General features: G+C 40.4%; 1 protein-coding gene across 23 annotated transcripts in view; it reads right to left on the reverse strand.

The window, feature by feature from the left end:
* LOC148338135 (protocadherin alpha-C2-like) overlaps positions 1 to 21,583 on the reverse strand; it is a 154,027-nt gene that overhangs the window by 73,751 nt on the left and 58,693 nt on the right. For 8 of the 23 annotated variants that reach the window (XM_088294883.1, XM_088294880.1, XM_088294874.1 and 5 more), the window contains exon 2: positions 7,494 to 10,382. The exons of 13 other annotated variants lie outside the window; for them this stretch is intronic. In XM_088294883.1, coding sequence (XP_088151009.1) covers positions 10,236 to 10,382 — 147 coding nt within the window. In that variant the 3' untranslated portion in view covers positions 7,494 to 10,235. Of the gene's footprint in view, positions 1 to 779; positions 3,269 to 4,437; positions 6,882 to 7,493; positions 10,383 to 21,583 lie in introns of those variants that run through there. 2 more of the 23 variants (XM_088294861.1, XM_088294848.1) reach the window with 2 other exon arrangements.

Here is a 21,583-nt window from a genome sequence, read left to right on the forward strand (position 1 = left end):
CTGGCAAACATCATGAGAAGATAATTTAGGCAAAGCTCTAACAAGCACACAAGCAAACAAACGCAAACAACTGCTCCCCTCAAAAAAATAAAAAACAACAAAAAAAACTTAAATCCAGGGAAAAACTTCTGTTTGTTTTCCCATATCGTTGTTTCAGGTCTTCTAAACATCTTTAAATATATATTTTGAAGTCGTTTTAGATATGTAATCATGTTTCTTTACTTTAGTTTGGAATGTTTTCAAAGTTTTCTGTTAATTTGTTTAAACACCATCAATGTATGTTCTGCCAGTAATTTTTTACGTTACTTTTGTTTTTCTCTACTTTGCATCTGAATGTCATGCAAACCCCACACAGGAAGCCCAGAGCGGAACGCTCCATCGCTAAAATACAAAATGTTGGGGTGCTTATTGATATTTTTAGAGGTTGACGTGGGCATAAATGTCCACAACCATTTTGGTGATGAGTGATTGCAGTTTTCTGAAATGTTAAGCGATGCAAACTGTTTCTTTATATTTATGTTGAGGCTCCGACTGCAGCCTCAAGTTCACTCAACCTCAGTGTCCTCGACTCGCGTTATCTTAAATTATACACATAATTTACAGTCATTACAGGCATTTCTTGCCACATTACATAATGCCGCATAAAACTTGTAAATTCACAGCACAGGCATTTTGTTTGGCGGGCACGGCCTCCTATGCCCCGCCCATGGAAAAGGGTGCGAACATGACCATTCAGCAGAAGCATATAAACGGCATGGTTTTTAACAGTATGTTCTTACCTTCTCAGTGTTAGGTAATGTCTGAGTCCTGGTGAAGGTGTCTCCTCCATTAATACTGATCAGTTCTGCTTCTACTGGTGGAAAAGGCGTGGGGAAAACCACCATGTCACTTTTGAGTGTGTCTGAGCTGAAGCACACGTCATACTGCTGAGTGGCTTTGGAGTAAGACCAGCTCCCGTCAGGGTGGGTGGTGATCATTGGGGCGCTGTACCGGTCGAAGGGGCCGTCTGTCTGTCTGTGGCATTTGAAAGCCACTAAAGTGATGAGGCTGAGCAGAAAGATGAGCGACACGGCCACAATGGCGATGAGAAGATACAAGTGTAAATCGGAGAAGCTCTCCTCCTTGGTCACATGTCTGAACTGAGTGTGGATGTCAGCTGTGCTTTCAAGCACCACCACATCAATAGACACAGTAACTGACAGGGAGGCTTCTCCGTTATCACACACCAACACCACCAAGGGGTGACTTTTCAGGTCATTGTCACTCATTCGCCTCTTGGTCCGAATCTCGCCGGTGCTGGTTCCGACCCGGAAGAGGTTGTTGTTGCCTTTGGGCTCAGACAGGTGATAGGAGAGCAGTGCATTGTATCCAGAGTCTGCATCTACTGCCCTGATTTTTGCCACAAAGTATCCCGCTTCAGCAGAATACGGGATGCTCTCACTGTTCACGGAGCCGTGTTCGGAATAGGGAGCCAAAATGGCAGGACTGTTGTCATTCTCATCCAGGATAAACACATTGACCGTCACATTACTGCTAAGTGGAGGAACACCAGAGTCTGTGGCCTGAACTTTAAACTGAAACGTTTTTAACTTCTCATAGTCAAATGATTGCAAACTGACTATGTCACCACTCTCTAAGTGAATATTAATCAGTGCAGTTACCGGCATCGAGTCAGTTAAACTTCGCACAATGGAGTACGTCACTTGCCCATTTTGATCAATGTCATCATCATTCGCAGTGACTGTATGTATTAGCGCTCCGGGTGGGCTATTTTCTTTAACATAAACATTAATGAGGGGCTCCGAAAAATGAGGAGTGTTGTCATTTATGTCAGAAATATGAACATAAACTACGCTAGTGCTGGACATGGGTGGAGAGCCTTCATCAATTGCTACTATAGTAATGTTATAGTAGGTCTGAGTCTCTCTGTCAAGCAAACCATTTACTGTTAATGAATAATAGTTTTTATAATTTGTTTCTAATTTAAATGGAGTCTCATTTGCAATTATAATGCTGACTAACCCATTCTTTCCTCCATCCTTGTCCAATACAGACACGAGTGCAATTGCAGTGCCGATCTCGGCATCCTCCTTGACTGTGTTTAGCAGTGACGTCACACTTATCTCAGGAGCGTTGTCATTTATGTCCTCCACTTCAACCAGGATTTTGCAGTCAGTAGACATCGGAGGATGACCTTTATCAGTGGCCTGTGCATGGATCTCAAAGGCTGAATTTTCTTCATAGTCAATATTTCCTTTCACGAAAATCACACCTGTTTTTGTATTGATTCCAAATAAATCCAAAATATGGTCCTGCCCTTTACCCCTCAGTGAATATTCAATTTCACCATTCAAGCCGTCATCTGCATCGGCTGCATTCAGTGCAATAACCGTTTTATTTAGTGGCGAGTTCTCTGAAATCCGCATTTTATATAAAGAAGTGCTAAACACAGGGGCATTGTCGTTAATGTCTAAAACATTGATCAAAATTTGGCATGTACCAGATTTGGGTGGATTTCCTCCGTCCACTGCAGTCACTGTGAGTGTAATAGAACGTTGTTTCTCTCGATCTAAAGGTTTCTGGAGCACAAGCTTAGAAGCCACACCCTCCCCTTTGTGCGAATCAAGAGAAAAATAATTATTCGGATTAATCGTGTAGGCAGTAACGCTGTTCTTCCCAACGTCGAGATCTGACGCCCCGATGAAACCAAAAGTCCCCCCGGGCAAAGTATTTTCCGCAATATTAAGTGTCTGCAGCCTCTCTATGAAATAAGGCGCATTATCATTTATGTCGGCTATATTTATGTCCAGTCTATACAGCTTTAAAGGTTTGTTCATAACCGCCTCGACATTGACGGTGCATGCTGCTGCCTGAGCACAGAGCTCCTCTCTGTCTATTCTCTGACTCACAAAAAGAAAGCCTGTTTTCACATTCACGTCGAAATATTTCCTTTTTGATCCGCTCACAAGTTGAAACATACGCTCCTCCAAGTCGAGCATGTTTAAGTTTAAATCCTTGGCCACGTTTCCAACAAAGGTGCCCACTTTTACCTCCTCCGGAACAGTGTAAGAAAGCTGTCCATATGCCACCGTGCAACAATCCAATAGAACAAAAGCCAAATAAATCCTCAATGAGCTGCGTGTCCTTCTCATCAACATATTCGTATCCGACGTCAATCGACCAAAAACAGCAGATTCCTCCAAATCTCCACGATGATTCTTCATTATATTACAAAAAACAGATTTTGATTTTAACAGACAACGAGGGACGTACTACTCCTCCTCACGGTTTTGTGACAAAGCCTGAATACGACGCTCGAATCCCCATTATTTGGGAGGAGTCGAAGGACGTTAAACGTGGCATGGTCTCGACTGCCCCCGCGTGGCTATTTTTGTAAACTGCAAGATCTGCAAGAACTACATAACGTGGGTCAACCACATTTCATTTTATAAGGTTCACAGATTGTACGTCAGTCAACAGTTTTCTCCACTAGCACGTGTCTAGCGATTTGCAAATGTTAAGAGACAAGAATATACAGCAAAAGCAATTTCACATGGAGGGGTTCTGTATATATTGTTAAAAACAACTTGTGGAGAAAAATATCAGCCATTCGGACGTTTAAGTATTTTACAAATGGTTATTTCAAAGTTAGTTAATAGAACGCACAGAGGCGTACGTTTCAGCACCATGGACAGGTGCATGCATGCTGCTCTGCAACACGGAAAGAGGTAACTTCTGAACTAAAGTCATATAAGTGCACCTCCCATCAGTGTCTCCCAACATTTGTTGAGCTCACGCAAAACCTTTACACTGGAAAAAAATCTCAGAAAACAAACAAAAATAAATGAATAATGATGATTTCATTTCCTGACAAATTTATTCAGTGTGAAATCTGGGCCGTATTTATTAAACACAAACTGATAGTCACAGGAAGCCATGTTGTATGAATAGGAACAAGTTTGAGAGCTTCTGCTATCTAATAGAAGAGCATTAAATTTTTCTACCTGTAATGATACAGTATGTTAGCATAGATAGATGAAAACATATTTACAAAACTCAAACGCTGCTTTTTTGTATTGTAGTAGTTAGTATCTAAATATAATGTGGTTTCTTTATAATTATGCGTTTATATATTCACTTATAATGTAATTTTGTTTGACAGCTTGCCCAGGGACTACAATTGGAAATTAACTTTTTTATTTAAAAGTGGCACATTTAAAGAAATGTGGATTGATGTGCAGTGCCCCGGTTTTAAAAAAATATATACAAATCTAAAACACACAATTTTCACACAATTTAAGTGAATTTATTCAATTAAATGAAGTGATTTTCAGTTTCATCTTTTAGAAATATTAACATGGAAAACTGTTGAATTTTCCTCCTTTTTTCGGCCCTTATATGTACGAGATTCAAACTAAAAAAACATATTTTTCTTACCTTCTCAGTTGGTAAAGTCTGAGTCCTGGTATAGGTGTCTCCTCCATTAATACTGATCAGTTCTGCTTCAACGGGTGGAAAGGGCGTGGGAAAAACCACCATGTCACTTTTGAGTGTGTCTGAGCTGAAGCACACGTCGTACTGCTGAGTGGCTTTGGAGTAAGACCAGCTCCCGTCAGGGTGGGTGGTGATCATTGGGGCGCTGTACCGGTCAAAGGGTCCGTTGGTCTGTCTGTGGCATTTGAAAGCCACTAAAGTGATGAGGCTGAGCAGAAAGATGAGCGACACGGCCACAATGGCGATGAGAAGATACAAGTGTAAATCGGAGAAGCTCTCCTCCTTGATGGGCACATGTCTGAACTGAGTGTGGATGTCAGCTGTGCTTTCAAGCACCACCACATCAATAGACACAGTAGCTGACAGGGAGGCTTCTCCGTTATCACACACCAACACCACCAAGGGGTGACTTTTCAGGTCATTGTCACTCATTCGCCTCTTGGTCCGAATCTCGCCGGTGCTGGTTCCGATCCGGAAGAGGTTGTTGTTGCCTTTGGGCTCAGACAGGTGATAGGAGAGCAGTGCATTGTATCCAGAGTCTGCATCTACTGCCCTGATTTTTGCCACAAAGTATCCCGCTTCAGCAGAATAGGGGACGCTCTCGCTGTTAACTGAGCCGTGTTCGGAATAGGGAGCCAATATAGCGGGACTGTTATCATTCTCATCCAGGATAAAAATGTTGACTGTCACATTGCTGCTGAGTGGAGGAACACCAGAGTCTGTGGCCTGAACTTTGAACTGAAACGTTTTCAACCTCTCATAGTCAAAAGACTGTAATGCAACGATGTCTCCACTCTCTGAGTTGATATTTATCATTGTATTTAGTGGCATGGTGCTACTTTGCACAAATGAGTAAGTGACTTTCCTATTTTCATCAGTGTCATAATCATCTGCTGTCACTCTCTGAATTACTGCTCCTGTTGGACTATTTTCTTTGACGTAAATATTAATGAGGGGCTCTGAAAAATGAGGCGCGTTGTCATTTACATCAGAAATGTGAACAGAAACTACACTTGTGCTGGATAGAGGTGGAATTCCCTTATCTTTGGCAACTATGGTGATGTTGTAGTTCGGTGCACTTTCTCTGTCTAGCGGCTCATCAACTAACAAAGAATAATAGTTTTTGTAATTTTCTTCTAGTTTAAATGGAACGTTATTTTGAATATGTACAGTAACATGACCATTTTCGCCACCGTCTTTATCAAAAAGTGACACCAGTGCGACTGCGGTGCCCATAACTGCGTCCTCTGGCACGGCATGATGCAGTGATGTCACCGTGACCTCAGGACTGTTGTCATTAACATCTAAAACCTCAACCAACACTTTGCAATGAGCAGACATGGGAGGGTTGCCTTTATCAGTGGCCTCCACCCTGATCTCGTATGCCCTTTTTTCCTCATAGTCAATGTGACCTTTCACCTTAATTACACCTGTTTCATCTTCAATTTCAAATACATCCAGCACATGATCTTGATCTTTGCTTCTCAACGAATACACAATCTCGCTGTTTAAACCCTCATCAGCATCTGTGGCGTTCAATGTTACGATTCTAGAGCCTAATGGTGCATTTTCTCTGAGCGTTGTCTTATACAGAGATTTACTAAATGTCGGGATGTTGTCGTTATTGTCTAAAACGTTTACTAGAAGTTGAGAGGTTCCTGATTTTGGTGGGCTCCCCCCATCTACAGCTGTCAGCGTCATGGTGATAAGAGGCAGCTTCTCTCGATCCAAAGCTTTCTTCAGCACCAGCTCAGCAGACACGCCGTCGCCTGCTTTATGCACAGCTAATGAAAAATGCTCATTTGGACTTAATCTATACGTGCTGATGCTGTTTTTACCAGCATCTGCATCAGTGGCTTCAGACAAAGCAAATTTAACCCCTGGCAATGTGCTCTCTGCGATATATAAATTCTGCAATTTTGTGGTGAACAATGGGGCATTATCATTCACATCTAAAATATCTACATCAATGCGATACAGTTTTAAAGGATTGTTCATTACAGCCTCTACATTGATGGAGCATTTCACTTCCTCAGTGCAGAGCTCCTCTCTGTCTATTCTTTCATGAACATAAAGAGCTCCAGTCTTTAGATTTACCTCAAGGAATTTCTTCTTTGTTGTGGCAACAATCTGAAACAAACGCGATTCTAGGTCCTGTACGTTTAAATTTAAATCCTTGGCGATGTTTCCAACGAGAGTGCCGGGGTTTAACTCCTCCGAGATGGAATAAGAAAGCTGTCCAGACGCTGTTTCCCAGTAACATTCCAGTAGGAGAAGCCCTAAATAGATCCCACAATAGCGCCATCTGCAAGGCATGTTTATGTCCAATATGAGCAAAGTATAAATAAAAAAGAATTCCTTATTTTAGCCAGAGCCCTGTGACTGTTCCTCCGTCTTCTGCCTCTTTATAACAAAGACTGACAGAGTAGATATCCCCAGCATCTGAAAGCGGGAGGGGCCTCGATGCATGGAAGAGCGGCTCTTCCTCTGATAGATAAAGAGCGACGCTTGGTGGTCAAATTGGTTATGTGCAGGGGGCGAGTGACTCACTCATGATATTTTCATGCAGCCATTAAAAAAACACCAATGAGGGGGAATTAATCATACAGTGGATGAGAAACCTTGACGGATATCTGTGTTTTTTTTCTGACCCCCAAAATGGAAACTACTGCACTCAATGTCCTATTGTAACACAGTACTGAAATATATATTTTCTCCCTTCACTGCAACGTCATCTGATATTTGAGTATTTTTATTAACCTTGAGGGTCAGGAATGAGCTGAACTGATTGAATAAATGAGCTGATGCCCCCTATGCTGCATAGAAGGCTGTTTTTGTACTCCTCCACAATTGTCATCAATTTCTATCTGTTTGTTAATCCCAAAATTAATCCTCCATAAACTCCCGTCCTATTTTTCCCATGCGGAAAACATGATTTTATTTGGAGAAAATATTAATAATCATCACACACTGATCCAGAATCATCTCCCAGTAGCAATTTGAATTTATTTCTTACTATGATTTATGCAGAATTTATTGATGACAAAAATATCCACACATTCAAGTGAAGTGAATTTAATAGAAGCACATTTTTGTATGTATATATAGTCACAAAAGTTTACCTTTCCCATCACTTGATGGTGATTCACACAGCTGTATATTACATTCAGGATTATCAAAACCAGTCCAGAATCCAGGATTATCTTCCTCATAAAATCTACATCACACATACTAATATTACTCAGCACAGTAAAGCCGGAATTTATCTTTTAAAAGCACATAGCTTATCACAGTTCTGCCCAGCGACCTGCTGACCTCACGACCTTATTTGCTGTTGATTCAAGTTCAAATCGCTGCTTTCCAAGAAATTACAAAGCACACTACAGTTACTTTTATGCTTTGAATTCATGCAGGTTTTAGACAATGTCAACGGCTGTATCCTACATCCAACTTGACAGCAAACTTGGAGCTTTTTACACAACATTTAGAAAGAAACACTTCAAACACATTTTCTAAACTATATTTAGCAGTCTGAGTGAGCTGCTGTTGTCCTCTAACATGAAACAGTTTTTATGCAGAAACTAAAAAACAGCTCATTCTGCTTTGATTTGTTAAATTTTCACCAACAAGTAAAATAAACATGTTCATCAGTGAAATAACCTTCCCTTAGGAAATACTTTAAAAAATTACATGAACAAATACAGGTTTTTTTTAACACAAACACACATTTTCAAATGACTTAAGAGTCATTTGTTTGTATTTAGATGAAGAAGAAGTAGTAGGTGTAGCTTAGAGGGGGAGCAGACTTAAAGGTGAGAGGTTGAGGGCAATGGGAGTGTGGCGTATTTGCGGTGTCCTTGTTGTATTATTGAAGAGTTAGTGCAGCATATAGAGGAGTTGTTGCTGATCGGGCCTTGATGTATGTGTGCACGCTTGTGTTGTGCAAGTTACAAAGGCGCACATACTATGTGTGAGTGAGGGAGTAGGGGGGGGGTGCCATCTGATCATGCATCAAGGAGAGCAAGCGCTCCCCCTCCCTTTCTCCTTCTCTTCACTCCCCTTCACGTCTCCATGGTAACGCCATCGTCGGCAGAGACATGATGCACTTGTGCACACAGACACACATTCCAAGCATGAGCCCATGGGTGTATTTTACTAAATACACTGGAGCTTTTTGACCCACTTCTGAACATTCATCATTTCACATTGATGGATTCTGCTCTCGCTGAATGAATCAAACCACGTCAGGCTTCAAGCGAGCACGCAAATGTACACCAAAGCAAACAAAGCATACTCTGGTGTGAACTATTGTGCCAACAGTTGCATCTGGGTTGCTCATGCACCACTAATGTTGCACTGCTACAACATATTCACTCTGACACTTCAGCTGCAGCAGCTTCTTCTCCTTTCCGAGCCCCACCACCACTCTGAAGAGAGCCTGACCTTTTCAATCAGCCCCTGCACAGCCCACAGTGCCCTCGCTGGGCCAAGGCTCTAGAGACCACCCCCACTGCCTCCATGTAAGATGCACACTTGCTCCATGTGATGCAATACTTATAATGTATCAAGTTCTGCCAAAATGTCTCATATGCATGTCTTTTTCATTTCTATTTTTTTTAAAAACATTCCTAAAAGTAGCTGTAAGTGCTTGGGTAGGTTTGCGCATTGTATTTCTTAAAACATATTCTGCTAGGGCCACTCCCAAAATCACTAATGCATTAATGAGACAAGCAGTACATACAAAGCAGAGGTGAAGATATTTACAATCAGAATGATAGATAATGGAGTGACATAATTCCTAAGAAAAGTACAGTCATCAATTGGGGGCGACGTGTGAAAGCACTGAGAATCAATGTGGGTGTGAAAGAGAAAGAGAGAGTGAGTGAGAGAGAGAGAGAGAGAGAATGGTGCTGAATTATACAATATTTAACATTCTATTTATAGGAGGACATTGAACAGCAGCACATACATGATTACTCGATGACTACACCCACTGCACAAAAAAGTAACACATGCTAAAATATAAAATATTATGAAGAAGCGGGAAGAAATCTATCTTAAACATTTATTTCCAAATCTGCACTCTCTCCATTGGTCGGAAAAGTAGGACAGGGAAGCGTCCAGCGAAAACATGCGCCAGGACATGGCAATATGGAGCATGCCCACGCACACACACTTACACACACCACTGAACTAGACACATAAACACATTGTTCACTCTTTCGGAAAGCAATGGCACAATTCCCCCAAATCACTTAATTAGTTACTCTACTGTAAAACAACAGGCAGGCAAAGCAGCAGGCAATTGTTGATGGCGATGTGCTCATGACAGCATGCGTCATCAGAGGAGAGTGTAGAACTCTTTTTCTTTCTCTCACTTTGTGGTCTTCAAGTTTTCCTCAAGTGTGTATTCGATGGGATGCTTTGGCAACATTGTAGGTGCTGACAAATACAATTGAGAATGTGGCTTGAGTGTGTGAGAGATACTGCAGAGAAATGTAATATACGCATGTGCAGGGGATGCTTTAATTTAGTGCCTTACTTCCAAGTTCTAAACTGGCAAATCATTTGTGACAACAGTTTTACACTCATGGATTCACTTTACAACATCAGACACATTCATCATATCTGCCCATAAAACCAGACATGGAGGAAAAAAGAAAAAAAAAAAAAAACATCCAATTGGCTTGGTTGAAGCGATGAGACAGCCATGGACTCTCCTGATTGGTTCATCATTGCACCTAGCGACAAAGGCGGCGTCCGATAGATCTGTTTCCACTGGGAGCAGCCATAATTGATTCACTAGCTCCTCTCTTGTCACCATAGCGACACAGATGCAAGCCTCCATCACTGCCACTCCCTACTTCGTGCCCCTCCTCTGGACCTTTCTTTGTGAGGAAACAGGCAAAGGATATGACGTCAACTGCACACAATTAAATATTTATCTTTCAACATACATAAAGATATGTTTTATATTCTGCACACACAGTCATTGTATAGATTTTCCTCATCTTTTATATGCTGCGTGCACCCACGCAGAGGAATGAGAGACGCAGCCAGAACTAAACCATTTTTTTCTGGGATTAGGGGTAAATCTGGCTTCATAGTCAATCATGGATAACCTAGTTTTGTCAATCAAATGGTTCATCATAGGCAGAGGCCGTGGACCAACCAGTTATGAGTAGGGGAGAAAATGGGACAACTATATATGGATCAATACAAACACATAAACTCAATAGTGAAACCAGTGAATACACCACCACTTTGGGAGTGGAGTGACCAGCTAAATAATTGACTGTATTGACGCACTGGGGACATTATGTTCTGCTTTTTCGCCACAAGAGGGCGCGTATCTTCCTTTCCCCCCTTTCTACATGCTCAGACTAGGCCGACGCTTTAAAGCTTTCTGATAGATAAGCACTCTCACGCTCAAAAGAAAAAGTGTATCATGTGTCACAGATATTCTCGCAGCCTTGATGTCTGATTCCCATTCAGTGTGTCTTCAGGAAATGAAAACGCTGAGAAGGGGACTGTATTAAACAATGCTTGCAAACGCCAGCCAGTGTAAGAAATCAAATACGGAAAGATGGAGCGATACATTGCAGCAGGAGAACAAAATGCCTCTTTTATCTAACATTTGTTGCATACGCTATATGCCCATTTTTTTTCACAGTATAGTATTATTATTTTGAACATTCCTCACACCCAAGACATGTAAATGTGATGCATTGATTTTCTATCCAACCACACATTATGCAAGAATAATCATTGTGTAATATCTATTTTTACATCCTTGTCCGTCATGCTGAACTGAATGCTCGCCCACCAGTACTGCATGCAACTGAGGAGCAGTGAGGGAGCAGACCTGCTGCATGTGCTAAGGCTTGGCCCACTTCCCTGAAAGAAAATATGAAGGGAGTGAGTCTGAATAATAGAGGAAAGCGCTGGCCTGTTGAGAGACTGATGTTGGAAGTGCAGGCTGGAATATTTTTTTGTGAGGTTGCTCTACTTTCCACCGCAAATTGACTACAGCATTGTGATGCGTCTTTCATTCATTTTCATAAACTCTCAGATCAGACAGTCGTAGCTTCCTGTCTCAATTGTATGAAAACTTAAATAGCTACATGGGCAGCTGATTCCCATGAGTGTACAGTCTGTATTTGCATCTGAAATGAAGAATGACTTGTGTCTACAGGGTAACACACACAGATGCAAATGTTTTAGATACAACTAAAATTAATTTGCATACTACCACAAAACGATTCATAAGAGGATATCATTAAACCCAACAATACAACAAGCCACAAAATTGTGTGCGTTGGACATTTAGTTTCACTTTCTGCAGCATACTCTAAGCCACTCCTCATGGCATCATTAAGATGATTCCACCTAATCGCATTAGAGGAGTAACGGGAGAATTATCACTTGACACTCATTACAGAAGCCTTAATCCATGTAAAACAAACTGGAAAATCGAAAGTGGAAGAAGAAACGGAATAAGTTGAAAACAGAAGTTTAGTACTAAAAGTTACAAACACCAGTAACATGGAGTTATTTTTTTTTCCATCTCCACTATGTGCCAGGGGTGCTGGACTTTTTTTGTTTGTTTTAAAAGTCAAGGTCTTTTACATGAATACATGTTTTCATACTACTACTATTGCATAAGTCTCCCATTTATTTGATCAACATTCTTTCTCCTCTAATTGTGAGACGACAAAGTAAAAAGAGTTAGACTTTCAAAAAAGAGAGAGCTGAGGGGGTAATTACATTCTGCCCTTGTCTTGAAAATCCCTCACGCCACACAAACATACACAGTTCATTAACACATACTGTACCAAAGTGGATAAAAAAATGTCCACACACCCCTGATTGAATGCATTATATTTGTGATGTAAAAATGTCAGACCGATATAAATAACTACCAAGCTTTTTTTCCACCATTTTTGTGACTTCCAACAGACATCCATTCATCCAGAGCAAAAGTAAAAATAAACAACTGAAAAACAACTTTTAAATTCATGCTATAAGTCACTACACACCTGCTACCATTTTAAAGTACTTCAAATACATTTCAAGTGTTCTACTGGGCTTTTTTGACATTTTTCACTTCTTTGAAGTCGCCTGAAAGTTTTCTATAAACCACTATTTGAAAGTTTTCATAATTCCTTCCATCACATCTACAATCATGAAACATAACCAACCAAATGTGGAACAGACGGTCACCTTGGTGCATATAGACTTTAAGTTCAAAGGAGAAAAATCAAATGCAAATGAAACTCATACAGAAATTGTTGCTATGCAATTTCCATTGGGACATGCTAAAAGCATTATCAGCAGTTTTCAAAGATGTGACTTAATAAGGAAGAATCTTAATCCTATGCCAGCAAACTAGAAACATAAAAATAAACATATTGTAAAATTGATATAGCTCTGGAAATATCAATCAAAATGAGCATTGTTATTGTTGTTGGAAATGAAGAACCCTTGATGCAAATATTGATGTATTGCATCTTATTTAATTTTGTCAGTGTACCAAAAGTTGTGGTAGGTGAAGGAGGTGAAGCCGCTAACTAAAACAATTACACAGATACCACATGCTGCTAACTATTGTTATTTTTTCATGAAAATTGTTACACTTGATAAAAGAAGGTTCTCTTCTTGTGGATGTCCATACTGAATGTAACGGGTGTTGCACGATAGCAAAAATTGGTCTCTTTTAAATAAACCCTGAAATTGTGAATCAAACTGCTGAAATTAAGTAGTGCACTGTAGAAATTTGACATTAAGATTAATGAAAGGACAACCAAAAATGGTTGCTTCCTTTAAATTTTCTTCAGATTTTGTGGTATGTTTTGACTTTATCCTAATAAATAAATTAATGTGCTTTAATAATTTATGGTTACGCTATTTCTGTTTTTAAAGAAAAAAATCATGTCAAAGATGAAAACTTAGACATAAGAAGTTCTCCTTCTCGTTATAAAATGTGAGGAAGAAAGAAATGTAAGTCTTAAAGCAGTATTTACGGCTTCGCTTCCTCCAAAACGAGGGCACACTGTACAGACAAGAGGCTGCTTCAGACCAGAAATAGCATTAGGGGGCATGATGGATTAAGAGGGCAAATTTGCGAGTGGTCGCTTCACTGGACAATTCTCTATTATGAAACAACTGGACAAGGCAAGATCAAATAATAACGAGCCGCCTATACGGACAAACAAAAAATAAAATGAGATTGTTGACAGCAATTGCTTTGCTTGTGCTTGCATTTATAAAACCAGACAGGAGGGGGCATACGCGAAAGTATGAGCTCGATGACGAGGAAAGATTTCTATTCTCTTTGTGTGCGGGAAAATGGATGCGCAGGATGGGTGTGTAAAATAATCCAATTTGAGGTGAAGACAAGATGGACGTCTAACGAGGCTGGGAAAGTGTGGGGTCGAGAACAAAGCCACTTGAAGCGAAACGTGGGATGAGAGTGGGAGTAGGCTACGAGGAAAGAGTGGGAGACGAGAGTGTGAGATGTGAGTCAAGGCTACCGCATTAACATTTCTCTTACACACCCTAGCTCATTGTTTTAGTCATACACTGCACCAACTGGACAAGATGCCAGTAAACATGTACCTTGATTACTATAATAAACATAAATATACAAAGTATGTGAGGCAAGTGCATGGCAACCACAAAATGTCCTCAATATTTAATACTACTTCAAACCCATTAAGCTAAAATCAACACGTCCCTGCTTTTCTTTTTCTCCTGACAGATGGACTACCTAAAAATAAACAGATTTGGAAAAAAAACATCCACATGTGGCACTATGATGACTCATCCATCATACACAGCTGCTCACTGCAGGTTTGCACTCACAAAGATGACCAGGAGTAGCATTCAGCTCATTCTAATTAAAATATTTCCAAAAACAGACTACGTCTGATCACTGTGAGTTAAGTGACTTGTACACTCTGGAGATGCCGTAGATTTGATTGTGTTTATTTAAATACTCCATTATTCCTAGCTTCTTTCCCATAGTGGATTAGTGACGGTACAAGGATAGAAACCTAGAACTAACATTGAACCTAAACAAAATTATCCTTCCATTATCTGAGCCGCTTTTTCCTCACAAGGGTTGCGGGCGTCCTGGAGCCTATCCCAGCTATCTTCGGGCAGTAGGCGGGGTACACCCTGAACTGGTTGCCAGCCAATCGCAGGGCAAAAAAAAAAAACACAAACAATCATGCCCACACTCACGCCAAGGGCCAATTTAGAGTGTCTCATTAACCTAAAATGCACGTCTTTGGAATGTGGGAGGAAACGGGACATGCAAATTCCACGCAGGAAGGCCGGAGCTGGAATCTGCACCTCTGAACTGTTAGGCGGACGTGCTAACCACTGTGCCGCCCCTAAACAAAATATGAATACAAATATATATAAGAATAAATAAATACATAAATAAATAATAAATTTGTTCTTTGGTTGATGCACATGAAAAACCATACATTTCTTAAATGTCTCATAAAGCCTTAATGGAAATGTAAAAAAAAAAGCATGCATGCTGCAGTTGGCAAGCCATTTAAACAAGAAAAAAAAGTTTGCAGTTTCATGTGTGCGGGTCAACTTTACATAAGCAAAACACTTTGAAATTAATACTATTCAAACTGCAACAGTTTCAAAAAACTAGGGTTCAAATAAATTCAAGCAATTACCCACAATGCTGTAAGAAACCTTAATTACAATAGATGGTGCCAAACAGGGGACAACGGCTGCAGTCAGTCTGAATCCTTTTCGCAGACATTTGATCCCATTGATGCTTAGTCAGAAATAAATACAACATACGGCCCTCATCACAATTGTATGAGGACACTGTGGTCCTATGCCCACCCCAAATACCCCACAGTGAGCAGTGCAAGGACATTGTGCTAAGAAGGCAATCCTCTTACAAAGGCAGCATCCTCTATCCAAACAGCTTTCCCTCACTTAAACATTCACTGAATCAGACATCACAACACCAAAGGCCACGCATCCCTCTTGTTGTTTTCCCTCCTTGGATGGCAAGAAAAAGGTAAAAGCCAGTTGCGCTTTCTTTCGCCCGACTCCTTTCCGACTATATGGCTGAGTTGCAGTGAGCCTTACGCTAACCCCTCCGTCAGTTCAATCCTCCAGGCATGCAGCGGTGACCTTAGCACTGCAGCAGATGTTGTGGCTGTATGAACACTGATGCCAAACAAGAGCAGTGTAGACCATCTGTTCTGATCTGTTAATTCAAAAAAAAAAAAAAGAAAAGAAACAAGGATGGCACAGGAATAACTACAGAAGGCAAATAAATCAAGCACTACTACTACTACTACTACTACTATAGGCCTACTGATAATAATAATAGTAATAATATATTAGACAATGTGTTTATATATGCACTTGGAAATAAAGCAAGCTTGTCCTCAAGAGAATGTCCTCGATGTGCGTGAGTGTGCAGTGCGAGTGGCAAGGTCGAAACATACAAATATAGCACTCTTCCACAGATTCATGAGTCAATGAAGTGCGACACAATGAAACTGAGGGCTTATATAACTACTGGAGTAGCGGAGGGGAGAAAGGGTCAGACACGCTCATGTAAAATTCTGCATGAAAGGCGCAGCTCTGTGATGAAAACTGATGCATATGTTTAAAAAAAATATCATAGATAAATGCTGATAGTGCGCCAAGTGTCCTGTTGATACACGTTTGTATCAATATGGAAGACTTGGGTTTGACCCATATTACTGACAAGCACGGGGCCAACTTGCATGGAAGCCACACATGGCTATGAACCAGCCTTGTCGTGTTCTGGGACAAATGACGGGAGCAAAAGGAGCTGTGCCAGGGAGCCTTGGCCTGGAGCTGTGAGAGCAGCCCACACTTACTCGCATTGGCCCACTGACTCTCACTTTGGCTTGGTAACACACAGGGACAGCGGGGAAGACACTCATGCAACATCACTATATGTATCTATCCACCATATATATATATATATATATACTCATTGCCACACTTGTTATCAATTTAGCACATTTTGTTTCATCCTGTCAACACCATGAGCATCCACCTTTTGTAACGGGCTTAAGGGGTGGAAAAAAAAAGAGACAAAAACACTGCTCATTGTTGTTCAGGACACCATTCATCACTCTCACTTTTCTTATTTAATGACTGATAGATGCTTGTTGATGCAGGCCTAAAAAGTATTCGCAACAAATTTATGACCAATGTGTAAATGAGGTCTCTGTTGTGTAACCAAATATTACCAAAGATGTCATGTTGCAGCATCCCTCTCCTCTCCTCTTTACAACTGGGCTAGATTATTGGAATGCACTTTCTTTTGGAGTCAGCCAGTCCTCCCCCTCTCACTAAGCTCCTCCACCCCTATGCAGCTGCCGGAGCCTCAGCTCTGCGGACCAGATGCTACCGGTGGTGCCGAGGATCGATCAGAGGGGATCAAGCCTTTTCTGTTGCCGGTCCTCCCCTCTGGAATAACCTTTGATTAATTGTTAGGCAGGCCCCCCTATATCCACTTTTAAAACTCATTTGAAGACACATTTTCATTCTGTGGCTTTCAACCACACAAAGACACAAAAGCCCCGTTACAACCAACTCCACCTGTGCAAAGTCTGGCAAAATATCAAAAGAAAGAAAATGCCACCCATGTGCACAGTTGGGCTGTGTTTTGCACTAGACTTGTGCTAGGAATGAAAATAGGCCCCATGAGCTCAGAGCATCCATCCAGCAACATGGACAGTATGTAATTGGTGATTATAAAGGTCAAAGGTCAGTATCATTGTCAAAGTCAATTGTCGCATCCTGATGTAATTTACTATTGATTTTTCCACTCATTACACAATATACCGCAAATGCCTCTCAATAAATGTAAATATCTTGGAAACATTAATTTATTTCAGTATTTTCATTTTAGTAGTTGAACTCAAAAAGTGAACCTCATAGAATCCCTACACGCAGAGGGGAAGGCGTAATGTTTTAAAAAAAAAAAATGAAAAAATAAAATAAAGCAAAGACTAATGTAATGCAGCAATGTATGTCTTTTGTTGGTGTAGACATATGAAATAAGTCGAACCAGAATTTAAAAGACGGTAGAAGAATAAGTAACTTTAAAAATACGTACTGTGTAAGAGAATTATTTTTAAAAGCATATTTTGAGAATGGACGTTGAAAGCAGCAATTTGTTTTTTGCTGCAGTTTTTTTAGGTTATGATGTGGACACTGCACGCAACATTAAGTTTCTTTTCTAGACATCAGCAGCACTTTCAAGCACTACTGTCATGTCAACTCAACAGGCATTATATAATCATGCTTCAATCTGTATACATTTTCAAACATGTACATTATGATCTGTGGGTAAAGGGCCAATTTTGATAATGTCCGAATAATATAATAAACTGAAAATATGTAATAAGCGGTTCTCTTTTTAAATTGACCCACATATCTGTGATATGCCAGTTTGTAGCACGACACCCTTATCACAATTTTAATGGCAGTCAATGAAAGATAGTACTGCTCAATTTTGATTGACAACGTCAGAGAGATGTTCAATTTTAGTGCGTTGATTAATGCCATCATAACTTGCAGTGGTGTACAAGTGCCCAACATAATACAACAAATACTATACAATAAAGTCGGGAGTTTATCTAAGTGAATGACTTTTAATTACTGAGCAGTGAGCACCATAACAGAGGTGGACAATTGCTTCTGTCAAACAAGTTTCATCGACGTCTATGTCAGTGTGAGTGGATGCTGTGTGTATCAGATTGTGTCAGCATGTGTGTGTCAAAGACCTAAAGATAGTTGGTGTTTGTGCTGTACCCTACTGTGTGTGTAAATTAGATCACCATCACTGTTGTTGCTGACCCCAATGTGAGTGGAGCCGTGCGTCCATGCTGCAGCCATATAGGAGACAATGTGCCCTAGTGACACACAACAGCACATGCAGCATCACACAGCTACAGCCCTAAAGGCGTGATACACAACGACACGCACACAAACGGCTCTCGAGTGTGTGATAGAATTTTAAGATTAAGGAAAGGAAATGGACATATCCGGGCAATAGAACATGGCATAGGGGCAAAAGGTACCCAAGGACATTCAGATAAAAGCGGGAAAAGGAGGGCATGAGTAGACTGGGAAGGGGGGAGGGGAACAATACAAACATGGAGGATGAGGAAGAGAGAGAGAGTGCAGTAGCAGAGCAGGATGCCGCACAATGCATCAAGAAGGCAATTAAAGCAATGTTTGTTAGGATTTGCAGTAAAATATAAAAATAAGACCAAAAAGTAAAAAGCGTGTCTCCATTTTTCTGTCTACCACCTGACTGATTTACTTATCCTCTCTCCTTCTGACACCTGAGGCGCTTTTAATGAGGAAGACTCTCTCAACCACTTGTGAAAGACAACAGACAAGTGTCAGTGCACTGGAAATAATTCCAGTGCAGACAGTTTGCCTGCAAACGCAATTGCACAGATCTGCCTGCATGGCCAGTCAGGCAGACAGACAAAGCCACTGAGGCGAACAGACACACCCCCAGACAAAGCTGTGCAGTCGATACAAATGTGTAATGCTACAATACTTACTCTAAAGTAGATAGTTAATTCCTGAAAGTTCTGCAATCAGCTGTAATTGACTGACCAAAACTCTAGCCACTTGAATGACTCAACATTCAAATCAGAATTTAGAATGACATTTAAAAAAAGAGAGACAGAGAAGTAAACTGTACTGCAGCACAGAAGTCACCAACGTGGCTCCCGTGGGCATCACATGGATAGCTTACGGGCCTGTTCTAAAAATAGCTCATCAGTGATGGAACATTGTGATTTCCAAGGAATGTTGTATAAGTGATAGTAAGAGAATGCAGAATGCAATCACTTGCAGAGATGCATATATAGAAAAGTGGTGCATGTTGTTTTTCACCTTGACATTATTGACATGATCAGTGCTTTCTCATTGATAATTCAATTACAAATTAATAACATGATTAAATGTCTTGATCAAATTTGTTATTTTATACGTGTGATTCAGCGTGACAGTCCGACAGGCCTCTCCTTCTTTTTTTTTTACAAGTCTTTCACCCACCCAGCCGTTGTTTAATTTACACACTGAATCGTCAGAATTAATTCTAAAACTACATAATATCAAATAAAAGAAAATGCAATTTTGACTGGCCAAAATATTATGATGTAGTGCAACCAACAGCCACAATATAACCACGTTGATTAAAATAATACCTCTTGCGATAAAATATGAGCATTATATGCATTATTAATTTATAAGGCAGCATATTAGACCCCATATAGTTGGTTGCTATGATTGGAAGAAGTAATTGTGATTTATCCCCATGAGATGCAATAGTTGCTATTTCAAAACAAGCTGCAACGACAAATATGATCCACTGACTTCACCGTGCACGTGCTCAATGCACTCCTTTTTAATCACATCAATACCTCTATCTCATCAGGGCATTTGCTCTTCAGGCACAGCTTAGCACTACTGCGACACTGCGTAACACATGGCGCCTTGCACAGGCACACATGTGCAAAATATGCATCAGCGACACACCAACTTAGGCAAATTGGTCAAAAGCACTGCGGAAAACCTTATACTGCCTCTATACTGAAATGATCTTCCTCCACCCTTCCTCCAACGCAAACATGCTCAGTGTGACTCCTGCTTGTTGATCCAAATCAGGACAACTTATATTCATCTAAATGAGTGAATATTTCAGGCGTGTTTTTCGTCGCAAAGGAATTTTAAGGCTGACCTACTTCTTAGCGAGAAACGGTTATCCCTATACCATAAAATAGCTAATTCTGAGCTCAACCGGCCCTGCCTTTCCTATTGTTTATTTATCTGCACCATCTGCTCCCTAAATATAGGGTGGAAATTTTATTGATGTAATCACATTCATTGGGAAAAAAACAATTTTAATTAAATACTTTGAGTCGCCTATGGAGGCAACCACCACCCATCCCCCTCCTCCTCCTCTTCCTCGTGCTCCGACAGCTCCGGCTGCTCCTCTCCACCTCCTCCCATGCCTTATTCCTCTGCTGTTGCTAAGACCGTTGAGCGTTTGCTAGTCTGCTACGATAGGTGGATCTCCTTGTGCGTTGCTATGGGCAACACACAATATTCCACACAGAATGAGTCCAGAAGCAGAGCATGCAGATTGCACACATGTGATAAAACATGACCTATTTAGGCGTTTACAAAAAGACAAGCATGACCATTGTAATATGTTATTTCTTGATGCCATATCGTGAAGTGTTTCACAAATCTAAAGCACTGAAAGCAAAACAGAAACATAGAGTGGAAAAATTATAAATTGCAATGAATGAACATCCAATCTGATGCTCAAAAGGACAATCCCCAATTGACTCTGGGTGACTTGTGAGTCACAGCACGCCAGCTGCAGGCTCTCTCTCTCTCTCTCTCGCTCTCTCTCCGTCGCATTCTCTTTTCTCGCACACTAGGTTTTCATAATAATAATGATCCTGATCAAAATGTATTTAACAATATTTTATTAAAACCCCCCAATATATATATATATATATATATATATATATATATATATATATATATATATATATATACACTTAACATTAGTGCATGTAATAAATGTTATTAATGTGACTTGTTTTTATTACATTGATTCTTTTTGCATATCGCGATTACCCACATATAACTGGTCGTACTCATGTCACACTTCGAGAATCACCATTTTTCCAAGGTCCAACTAATTGTATTTGTCTCAATCCTTGCTATGGAGGTTGTGATATAGTGTGTAATCAAAGTGTTGATACTTGGAAGTTTACGCCATGGAATTGTAGTACTGCTTGGTGATCAGTATGTTGATAATTAGCACCAAAAAAAAGGTAAAAAACCAATCCCAAAGTGATGACATAAAGTGACATTGCATTCCTTGTTCACATTTACTGCATGTTTGACATCAGAAGCAAAAGAACCCTCTTCCCTTAATGACACAAACATCGTGTTGACAAACCATTCTATGTGCAAATAAAAAATAATGGACAATTTTTGTTTTCGTTTCAGGCCATTTTTC

This window comes from Idiotropiscis lumnitzeri, chromosome 4 (genome assembly GCF_059441095.1).
Source record: "Idiotropiscis lumnitzeri isolate Australia: NSW breed Sydney's pygmy pipehorse chromosome 4, RoL_Ilum_1.0, whole genome shotgun sequence".
Lineage (NCBI taxonomy): Eukaryota > Metazoa > Chordata > Actinopteri > Syngnathiformes > Syngnathidae > Idiotropiscis > Idiotropiscis lumnitzeri.